Source organism: Vipera ursinii (genome assembly GCF_947247035.1).
Source record: "Vipera ursinii genome assembly, chromosome: 5".
Taxonomy (NCBI): Eukaryota; Metazoa; Chordata; class Lepidosauria; order Squamata; family Viperidae; genus Vipera; species Vipera ursinii.
This window is the reverse complement of record NC_139518.1, coordinates 2,938,424-2,950,092: the sequence shown is the minus strand read 5'-3', so window position 1 is coordinate 2,950,092 and position 11,669 is coordinate 2,938,424. Positions and strand designations below refer to the sequence as shown.

Genomic DNA, 11,669 nt, shown 5'->3' with positions numbered 1-11,669 from the left:
CCGTCCTGGATCGTGGCGAGGACCTGCTTCACCGTCGGGACCGGGTAAGCGTGTTTTTTCATTCCAATGTTCAGGGTGGCCTTGTAGTCAGCGCAGATTCTCACATCCCCATTGGGTTTGAGGGGTGTGACAATCGGCGTTTCCCACAAACCACCCTCAACAGGTTCTAATACACCTTGGCCTACAAGCCTGTCGAGCTCGGCCTCGATTTTTTCCTTCAGGGCGAAAGGTACCCTTCGGGCCTTAAGCCTGATTGGTTTTACTGAGGGGTCTAGATTAAATTTAATTGGGGGCCCTTTGTATTTACCAAGAGATCCATCGAATACGTCTGCAAATTCATTGCAGACTGATTCGAGGGTCTTATTTTTAATTACTGAATTTATTCCCCCGATCCAAATGCCCAGGGCAGGGAACCAGTTAAGGCCAATTAGACTAGTCCTATGTCCCTCAGTGACTATTAAATCTAAGACCCCCTTAAATCCCTTAAATTTAACGCTAAGGCTAATCTTTCCTTTTATTTTTATGGGGCTTTTTTGAAAGTCAGTTAATTGAATTTTTGTTGAACTAAGTGGAATTTTCCTTCCACTTATTTGTTCAATCCTCTCAAGGGTTTCACTGGAAATTATTGACACTGAAGCCCCTGAGTCTATTTCCATTCTGCAAGGAACCCCTTGCAGATGGACTACGATTTTTAATTTTCCTTCTGGAAAATTGCTACTTTTCCCATTTCTCCTGCGGTTGACACGCGCCACCTCCCCTAGATTTGGAATTTTAACCCGGGGTTTAGGGGTCTCCTTGCCACTGAAATAAGGGGTTACCTTACCTTCGGGCCACACATCGACTTCGTGAAGGCGGTTGTCGCGAGCACGGCTCCTACAGATGGCCTGGATGTGGCCGGTCTTTCCACACGCCCTGCACTTTGCGGTACGGAATCGGCAAGAGGCGCGGGGATGGTTGCCTCCGCAGCTGCCACACCGGTTCTGGTTGTCGTTGTCACGCGGTCTGGTTGCGGTGTCCCTCCATGGTCGTTGTGCCCCCGTCGCTTGTCTTTGCGGAGTTGCGGGTTGTTGACGGCGGTTATGTTCAGGCCCTTCACTTCTGGGTGGTCTTGGCGCCAATTTCCCGAATCGCCTGGAGACTTCAGCAATATCTTCTTCCCACTGCTGGTCCGCCTCCCCGCAGTCCACATAGCCCTCTTGGTTGATCTCAGACGACGCTGCCATGCTACTGCGGGGGGGGGGTCGCGATACCCGGTGGATTCGTACGTTAAAAGTTCATCGATCACTTCCTGCAGATCGCCAGTGGGTTTGGCGATTATTCTGTTTTGTAGCTGCTCGTCACGCAAGCCCAGTACTACTCGGTCCCGAATTCTTATTTCTAAATTGTCGTATTTACATCGTACTGCGGCTTCCCTGACAGCAGCGACAAATTTTTGTATGGATTCTCCCGGTCTCTGGTTTCTCTTCTCAAAGATGCGCCGCCAGAAGAGTTCGGATCTCCTAGGTGTAAAGTGGACCTTTAGTTTGGCTAGGAGGTCGGCATAAGGCACGCTTGAGACCGGTTGCGGTTGACACAGTCCGACAGCGATTCGATAGACCGGTGTGCCGCAAATCGTCAATAATGCTGCCGCCTTTTTCCGGTCGTCTGTGATTCCGTTCACTAACAGGAACCCTTCGACTTGTCCGATGTATTCTTCCCAATCCTCGGGGAAGTTTGGGTCGAATTCCTTCAGTGACCCAATTTGCGCCATTCGGAGAATTTTTCTTATTCTGCCGCGGCCGCTCGGTTGACTGTGACTCGTTCCGAATTTGCCGCCTTTGCGCGACAATTCCGCCAATTCTCTGGTCTTCTGTCTATCCCACCTTTGTCGCCAATTGTTTGGTTCTGATAGACGAGGAGTCTATTTTCCCGCTTCTAGTTATTTGCATCCAATGATTGCACCTGAAACTCCCGCTCAAAACCCAGCTATATTGCAATCTGCTATTTCCCTTGTTAGCAACTATTTACATACACAACACCCTGACTTTATCAGTGACCACCAAACAGATGCTCTGCGTAGGGAAAACCCCATTTGCTGGAACGCTGCTTCTCTTTAAAAAGGGAAGGAGCCCCAATTATTTCTGCATGCACATTTGTGCGATAAACCGGGTTTGGTGTTCGCTTTAAGTGGGAAGTACAACCTGGAATATTTGTTTTTGAGTGACGAACGGCGATAACAAACGATGGCCTCAGTTCCCAGTCTGTGCCTGAACTGACCAAACACAACTCCTGTGTGCACATCTCACACCAAGCCCGAAAAACTAAATCAGAAGGTGTGTTGGCCTCCTTCATACAAAACTCTTAATTTTCTGTTCTTCTCTTTTTGTAACCTTTTTTTAAAAAAATAAATTACAGGCTAGAAACCTGGAGGATGGGAGTTCTAGTCCCGCCTTAGGCAAGAAAGCCAGCTGGGTGACTTTGATCCAATCACCAGGAGACGGTGAGTTCTAGTTCCGCCTTAGGCATGAAAGCTGGCTGGTTGACTTTGGGACAATCACCAGGAGACGGTGAGTTCTAGTTCTGCCTTAGGCAGGAAAGCCAGCTGGGTGACTTTGATCCAATCACCAGGAGACGGTGAGTTCTAGTTCTGCCTTAGGCATGAAAGCTGGCTGGTTGACTTTGGGACAATCACCAGGAGACGGTGAGTTCTAGTCCCGCCTTAGGCAGGAAAGCCAGCTGGGTGACTTTGATCCAATCACCAGCAGATGGTGCGTTCTAGTTCTGCCTTAGGCATGAAAGCTGGCTGGTTGACTTTGGGACAATCACCAGGAGACGGTGAGTTCTAGTTCCGCCTTAGGCATGCAAGCTGACTGGGTGACTGGGTCCATTTTGGGCCGCGGGCTCTTTTGCTAGTTTCCCACCTCTGGGTGTGAGATCTTTTTCCCTTCGGAGCCGAAGCGAACCGGCTAAATTGATCCCCAGCCAAAATAAACAAATTAAGAGAGCTTGAAAGCCAGAAGGAATTTAAAGATGGAGAGGCGATACACCTTACCCTGTTCCTTGACAGCTCAAGGGCTGACGGATGGGAGATCTCCAGCCAGAGATAATCCACCTGCTTTTCAACCCTTAAAAACTGCTGCCAGTATTTTATTTTTTACTTTTATTTCCGTGTGGTTCTCGTTTTGAAGAAACCAGCCTGTTTCTTCGGCTTTCTAAGGCCTCCTTACATGGTCTGTTATTTTCATATTTAAGGAGCCTCTGTGCCGGGATAGGTTGAAAAGGTAAGCCGGTATTGGGAAGGCTCCATTTTGTGGACGCGCCTTGCAGCTTTTGTCTTGAGGTCCCGTTTACAGGATCCGTAGAACTGCGTGGAACGAGGAGCAGCGCTGAAGAGTCGGCTTCTGTGCCGGTTAAAATATTGGCCTGGAAACGAGGAGTTCTAGTCCCGCCTTAGGCGTGAAAGCCAGCTGGGTGACTTTGGACCAGTTATCAGGAAAGGGGGAGTTTTAGACCCACTTTCACCATGAAAGCCAACTGCCTGACTTTGGGCCAATCACCAGGAAACTGGGAGCTGGCCTGGGTGACTTTGGGCCAATCAACAGGAGACGGTGAGTTCTAGTCCCAACTTAGGCATGAAAGCTAGCTGGGTGACTTTGGGCCAATCACCAGGAGACAGTGAGTTGTAGTCCTGACTTAGGCAAGAAAGCCAGCTGGATGACTTTGGGCCAATCACCAGGAGATGGGGAGTTCTAGTCACGCCTTAGGCATGAAAAGCAAACATGTGACTTTAGCCAATCACCAGGAGACTGGGAGTTCTAGTCTTTATCTTAGGTATAAAAAACAATCATGTGACTTTGGGCCAATCACCAAGAGACTGGGAGTTCTAGTCTTTATCTTAGGTATAAAAAACAATCATGTGACTTTGGGCCAATCACCAGGAGACTGGGAGTTCTAGTCTTTATCTTAGGTATAAAAACAATCATGTGACTTTGGGCCAATCACCAGGAGACTGGGAGTTCTAGTCTTTATCTTAGGTATAAAAAACAATCATGTGACTTTGGGCCAATCACCAGGAGACTGGGAGTTCTAGTCTTTATCTTAGGTATAAAAAACAATCATGTGACTTTGGGCCAATCACCAGGAGACTGGGAGTTCTAGTCTTTATCTTAGGTATAAAAAACAATCATGTAACTTTGGGCCAATCACCAAGAGACTGGGAGTTCTTGTCCCCGCTTTAGGTATGAAAGCAGGCTGGGTGACTATGGACCCGGCACCATGGGACTGGGAGTTCTAGTCCTTTCTTAGGCATGAAAAGCAACCATGTGACTTTGGGCCAATCATCAGGAGACTGGGAGTTTGAGTTCTGCCTTAGGCATGAAAAGCAACCATGTGACCTTGGGCCAATCACCAGGAGACGGGGAGTTCTAGTCCCACTTCAGGCATGAAAGCCATGCTGGCTGAGGAATTCTGGGAGTTGAAGTCCACCCATTCCTAAGGCTGCCAAGGTTGTGAAACATTACATTCGAAAATCCTGTTAAATACAATTTCCCTGCAGAACGCATGTCGGAGTGGATTCGAAAAGAATCACGCGGGAGAAAGGCATCTCTGTAAAAAGCAAGACAACTTTTCTCCACTTTTCCTGCTGCTCTGGAAGCCCTTGGTGGGTTAGGGGAGATTCTCACCCGCATCTCCCTGTTTCTGTCTGAATTAATTTCTGGCTTGGCTTCCTTACCTCCTGAGGTGGGAAGACGGTCCTGTCGAGAGCGGAGAGCTACAAAATTCGAAATTCGTTGCGTCACTCCCGGGATGGATAAAAACGAAGGAAACTTTGTCGGAAGGATCCATTCTACTCAGCTGGGATCACAGTTTTTTCTGCAAAAGTCTATTTGGTTGGAAGCCGCCCTCCCCCCCAGCCCTTGAAGACTCTTCCTCTTCCTCGCCTTTCAGATTTTGCTGCTACACTAACACAAGATGCTGAGTGAACTGCAAAGAACCCACTAATGCAGGCAAAGGATTGGGGGGAAAGGGGACCAACAGGTGAGATACCGCAAAGAACCCACTAATGCAGGCAAAGGATTGGGGGGTGGGGGGAAAGAGGACCAACAGGTGAGATACCGCAAAGGACCCACTAATGCAGGAAAAGGATTGGGGGGGACGGGGAAAGAGGACCAACAGGTGAGATACCTTCGCCATCTGATTCTTTCCTTCGCGGTGCAGAACAGAGGAGTGATCACCTGGTGTCTTCCTTTCCTTTTCTATTCTGCTGCTGTAGGATACATTACAGCTAATGCTAGCTGGGGAATTCTGGGAGTTGAAGTCCAGCCGGAGATTTGGGACTGCAAGTTGAGGTTCACCTGCGTAAGGAAAGAAGCTTAGTGAGAGTTTGAGAGTTCAAACTACCGGCGGTCCTCAACTTACGACCATCATGGAGCCTGCTTATCCTCCTGGTGAAGTCGTGACTGGGGGCGGGGGGGGGGGGGAAAACAGGCCGATCACATGACCAACTCGATTTCACGATCTTCATTTGCGGGGGTCATTAAGCAAGCCCAGGGTTTTGTTATTGATATGGTTAGGCAAAAATATCATAAAATGTGACTTCGGGATGCTGCGAACACCTGTACAGGTGACCCATCTGCCAAGTGGGGGGTGGGGGAAAACAGCAACCAGCATAACTTTGAATCCAGATCACAAATAGCCCCCCAAGGAGATCCACTGTAACTTTGAACAGTCATTAAGTGATCGGTCGTAAGTTGAGGACTACCTGTATTTATTGGATCGCTGGGGAAAAACGGGAGGACAGGGCCTTTCTCTGGGCCACCATCCAGTGTCTCCCCCCCCCCCCGGACATTTCCCAGCAGGGCAAAAAAGCCTCAGCTTCACGAGATCAAACCTGATTAATAACAACAACAACAACAACCTGGGATGCTGGCAGCAACCCGTGCCAACCATTAGTGCCAGTCAGTTTGAGTGTTCAGTTGACTGAGTTTCATGTTTTATGAATAAAAGTTTTATATAATAATAATAACAAAATAATAATAATAATAATAATAATAATAATAATAATAATAATAATAATAATAATAATAATATAACTGGAAGGGACCCTGGAAGTCATCTAGTCCAACCCCCTGCTCAGGCAGGGAACCCTATGTCCAGTCTCTTCTTAAAAACTTCCAGTGTTGGAGCATTCACAACTTCTGGAGGCAAGGAGTTCCACTGGTTAATTGTTCTCATTGTCAGGAAGTTTCTCCTTTGGAATCGAATGGAATACAATATATACTAGAACAGAACAGAACAGAACAGAACAGAACAGAAAAAGAATAGAATAGAAATAATAGAACAGAAAAGAATAGAATAAGAGATGGAAGGGACCTTGGAGGTCATCTAGTCCAACCCCCTGCTCAGGCAGGAAACCCTACACCATTCCAGACAAATGGCTGTCCAGTCTCTTCTTTAAAACTTCCAGTGTTGGAGAATTCACCACCTCTGGAGGCAAGCAGTTCCACTGGTTAATTGTTCTAACTGCCAGGAAGTTTCTCCTGAGTTCCAGGTTGCTTCTCTCCTTGACGAGTTTCCATCCGTTGCTTCTTGTCCTGCTTTTAGGCGCTTTTGAGAAGAGCTTGACTGCCTCTTCTTTGGGGCAGCCCCTATTGGATCGCTGCTATCATGTCCCCCCTCGCCCTTCTCTTCATTAAACTGGACATACCCAATTCCAGCAATCGTTCTTTGTACGTTTTATCCTCCAGTCCCCTTGGTCCTTGTTGTTGCTCTTCTCTGCACTCTTTCCAGAGTCTCAACATGTTCGTTCATCCCTCCTCGCATCTGGAGCACCCACTGCTGGTCCCAAACCCCCCCCCCTTTCCCCAGCGTGGCCTCGGCGTCTGGTTCAACATCTGCTTCAACCTCTGGCTGGAGGGACGGAGGAGCACAGAGCATCCATTCAAGCAGCCGAGCTCTGAACAAGGACCTCCTTTCCCGAGTCAGGAAGACGAACACACACACACACACACACACACACACACACACACACACACACACACACAAACCTGGTGCCTAGGAACGCCCCTCCTGTGCGCCCCCTCCCTTGGATGCAAGGCAACCTCTGAAAGCTGCTTTTGGGGGGGGTTTCTTTACACAAGTGTCTCTTCCGCCCCACCCCATTGCATTCTGGGCAAGCCGTGAGGCTGTACTGCACAGGCTGTCCCCGACTTAACAACCGTTCGTTTAGCGACCGTTCGAAGTTAACGACGGGCCCCGGAAAAAAGGGGACTTTTCGCACTTGCGACCGTTGCAGCCTCACTGCGGTCCCGTGATCAAAATTCAGACGCTGGGCCACTGGCAGGTACTTGCGCCGGTTGCCCAGCGTCCCGGAGTCGTGCGGTGACCTCTCGCGGCCTTCCGACAGGGAAAGTCAATGGGGAAGCCAGATTCACTTCACCACTGCGTTGCTAATTTAACGGCCGTGATTCCCTTAGCGACTGTGGCAGGAACGGTTGTAAAGCGGGACAAAATTCCCCGAACCACCGGCTGACTTGGCAACAGAGGTTTGGGGCTCAGCTGTGGTCGTAAGTAGAGGACTAGCTGTAGAAGGATTCGGACAAGCTATTTGTCAAGGCTGCTAACATCGAATCTTCTTGCTTGACAAGAGAGGAAGAAGGAGCCATTTCATATGTTAAACCTGTGTGTTGCTTTGAGACATTTAGTTTAAGGTCGGGAGGGGGGAAGAGGAGGATTGCACCTTCAAGGCCATCTCTAACTAAAGAAGATAAGGCCTTGGCGGGGGTTTCCTCAGTCTTTAAATTAACTGGAGAATATGATGAATGACAGAATTAGAAAGGGGGAGAATTGCGTTTTAATGTATTTATTTATTTATTTTATTAGATTTATATACCGCCCCGCTCCCGAAGGACTGGGGGGGGGCGGTGTACAGGGCAATTAAAACACAGTATGCAGTTTGGCGGGTCGAATCCCGTAGCAGAGTGAGCGCCTGTTACTCGTCCCAGCTTCTGCCCACCTAGCAGTTCGAAAGCACGTAAAAATGCAAGTAGAAAAATAGGGACCACTACGGTGGGAAGGTAACAGCGTTCCGTGCGCCTCTGGCGTCATGCCGGCCACATGACCACGGAGACGTCCTCGGACAAGCGCTGGCTCTTCGGCTTTGAAACGGAGATGAGCACCGGCCCCTAGAGTTGGAAACGACTAGCATGCATGTGCGGGGGAAACTTTACCTTTTTACCTTTTTATGCAGCACATAACATACAAAAATTAAAATAAATGAAACCAAATATCGTGCAAGGGGCGGAGTTTTCAGATTCCAGCTTCCTTCCAGCAAGCCTTTGCCAGTGTCTTAGGCTAAATAAAGGACTTTTAAGGTAAACTATGCCTCCCAGTCACTTGAAAAGCCCAGACAGTGGGACAAAATTCACCGAACCACCGGCTGACTTGGCAACAGAGGTTTGGGGCTCAATTGTGTTCGTAAGTAGAGGACTACTTGTAGAACGATTCAGACAAGCTATTTCCTACTTAAAAGGCCCCCCATTTTTTTTCTTTCCCCCTCCCCCTCCTCTTCCTCCTCCTCCTCCTCCCTCCCTCCCTCCTGCATACGTCACTCCCTTCTAGCACTGATGATGTTACCTAGTTTGGTCATGAAAGGTCTACACCAGGGGTAGGCAACCTCGGCTCTTTTATGACTCATGGACTTCAACTCCCAGAATTCCCGAGTCAGCTATGCTGACTCGGGAATTCTGGGAGTTGAAGTCCATGAGTCATAAAAGAGCCGAGGTCGCCTACCCCTGGTCTACACTAAGCTCAGACAGCACCAAGCATCCTATTCTCCTCTTCCTTTCCCTTCCCTTTTTCTCCTTCCCTTCTCCTTCCCCTCCCCTCCCCTCCCCTCCTCCTCCTCCTCCTCCTCCTCCATCCACAGTCTCCAGTCTTTTGTTTTTCTCAATAGCAAAAACCCTAAAAGGTAGATTGAGGGATCTGCGATAATAATAATAATAATAATAATAATAATAATAATAATAATAATAATAATAATAATAATAATAATAATAATTTATTTTATTATATTTATATACCGCCCTTTCCCGAAGGACTCAGGGCGGTTTACAGGGTGATTAAAACAAAAAATACAAAAGTTAAAAACAGATTCAAAAAAAATTATATCCGTCCCTGAACAAATAAAACCCCAGTTAAAATTAAAATTAAAATTAAAGAATCCTCAGCCTGGGCCAGAGAGCTCGAAGAGCCAGGTCTTCAGGTCCTGGCGGAACGAACGAAGGTCGGGGGCAGTCCTAAGCTCCACGGGCAGCTGGTTCCAGAGGGCAGGCGCACCCACTGAGAAGGCCCTTCCCCTGGGTGTCATCTGCCGGCAATCTCTTACCGGCAGGACCCTGAGAAGACCCTCCCTGTGGGAGCGCACTGGACGAAGGGAGCTTGATTATTATTATTATTATTATTATTATTAATAATAATAATAATAATAATAACAACAACAACAATAATCAGAAGAAGAAGAAGAAGAAGAAGAAGAAGAAGAAGAAGAAGAAGAAGAAGAAGAAGAAGAAGAAGAAGAAGAAGAAGAAGAAGAAGAAGAAGAAGAAGTTAGAAGGGACCTTGGAGGTCATCTAGTCCAACCCCCTGCTCAGGCAGGAAACCCTATACCAGGGGTCTTCAAACTTGGCCCTTTTATGACTTGTGGACTTCAACTCCCAGAATTCCTCAGCCAGCATGCCTGGCTGAGGAATTCTGGGAGTTGAAGTCCACAAGTCATAAAAGGGCCAAGTTTGAAGACCCCTGCCCTATACCATTTCAGGCAAATGGCTGTCCAATCCACAGGCCAGGACCACACCTTCCCCTTTATTCATCCGTTTAAGATGGCCAGCTCAGAAAATATCCCGCCAGGAGATTTTTTTTGCAGGCTCAATTTAAACGGGGCAAGAGCTTAAACCTTCCGAGAAGAAAGCGGATGGAAACCCGTTTGCCATCGCTGAAGATTTGCAATTTGCAAAGTTCAAGCCGGGAGGAAAAAAAACAAAAACAAAAAAGCAGTGGAAAAACCGTTTGCTGCCAGCCGACAGGGGCCAAGCTCAGCTCCTCATCCTGGAAGGGAATTTTTTGCTTCCAGATGACTTCAGAGCAGCAAAGATGACAAAATTAAAAATAAGAAGAAGAAGAAGAAGAAGAAAAAAATGACTTTCAGAACTAGAAAAGGCGCAGCTTCGTCACCGCGGCTTCTTGAAACTCCCGTTTCAAGCCAAAACATCCCTCTCACCCGCCAAAACCTGGGGAAAAAGCGCAAAGCAATTAAATATTGAAGGAGGTGGTTTAAAAGGGGAGCCGTCAATACGGAGAATCCGCACGGAGAGGTTGCAAATAAGAATAGAACAAGGACAGGGCATCAAAAGAAAACAGGGGAAAAAAAAATCTTCTGTCAACTGGACATTTCCCAAAAGGCTGTTTCCTCCTTCCAGAACCCAGAAAATGAGACGATCTGAACTTCGGATAACAAATAACAGACATGGCGAGGGGATGGGAGGCCAATTGAAACCACTCAGTGGCAATTGAAACCACTCAGCTAAAGAACTTTGCACCTTCTGAAGGCCGGGAGAATGTTACTCTCCTCCGGCAAACGCACAGCCGAAAGACATTGTCGTTTTCAAGGCCTGCAACAATAAGGAGGTGCATTATAATGCTCCGAAAAATAAGAAAGAAAAAGAAAAAAAAACACCTGCCCAGCAATGTTACACAGAGCTTTTTGGGGGGTGAGGGTGGGGGGAAATGAAAAAGTGTTCTACTACTGATGCTGAAGCTCTGATGATGTTCCCTAGTTGGGTCATGAATTGTCTGTAAGTAAACAAGCAAGCTCAGAGAGCACCAAGGACCCCACAGTCGTCGTCTTCCTCCTCCTCCTTCTCCTCCTCCTCCTCCTCCTCCTCCTCCTCCCCCTCCCACCACTGATGGGCAATGAAACATCTGCAAGAAAATCACCAGGCTCAGAGAGCACCAAGGACCCCACAGTCCTCCTCCGCCTCTCCACAAATCCCACTCCTTTCCAGCACTGATGATGTTACCTAGTTGGGTCATGAAACGTCTGCAAGAAAACCACCCAGCTCAGAGAGCACCAAGGGCCCCTTAGTCTTCCTTCTCCTCCTCCTCCTCCTCCTCCTCCTCCTCCTCCTCCTCCTCCTCCTCCCTTCTAGCACTGATGATGTTACCTAGTTGGGTCACGAAATGTCTGCAAGAAGATCGCCAAGCTCAGAGAGCACTAAGGACCCCACAGTCCTCCTCTTCCTCCTTGTAGTACTGATGATGTTGCCCAGTTGGGTCACGAAAAGCCTTCAAGAAAACAACCCAGCTCAGAGAGCCCCAAGCATCCCTCATGTCAAGCCTGAGCTACAAAGCTCCTCTTCTATTGATACACCGACTTTGGTCAGCACTAACCTGGCTTGTTGATTTTCTGACGTCCCATGCTGTCTGAGCCTAACAAGTTGGATCAAGTTGACTCTTCTATGTTTTTCTTCCGTGCCAACCCAGAAAGCCGCTTAATTCACTAACCAGATTAAAAGCGTTTGGAGGACCCAGCCAATCTCATTTGCATCCCAATTTTTTTTCTCCGTGGGCCGTTAACTTCCAAAACTTTTTCCCCCTCCCCCCTCTGATAAAAGCTAAACCTTCTTTTGACTCCA

The 11,669-nt window shown here is 47.9% G+C and overlaps 1 protein-coding gene across 1 annotated transcript in view; it reads right to left on the bottom strand.

The window, feature by feature from the left end:
* The window catches only part of B3GNT7 (UDP-GlcNAc:betaGal beta-1,3-N-acetylglucosaminyltransferase 7), a gene marked incomplete at its 5' end in the record, with an annotated part of 37,715 nt that extends 26,263 nt beyond the window's left edge, over positions 1-11,452 (bottom strand). The window contains 2 exons of the mRNA XM_083364921.1: positions 10,575-10,646; positions 11,425-11,452. Of these exons, the coding sequence (XP_083221047.1) occupies positions 10,575-10,646; positions 11,425-11,452 (100 nt within the window). The remainder of the gene's footprint in view (positions 1-10,574; positions 10,647-11,424) is intronic.
* Between the last annotated feature and the right edge of the window lie 217 nt (positions 11,453-11,669).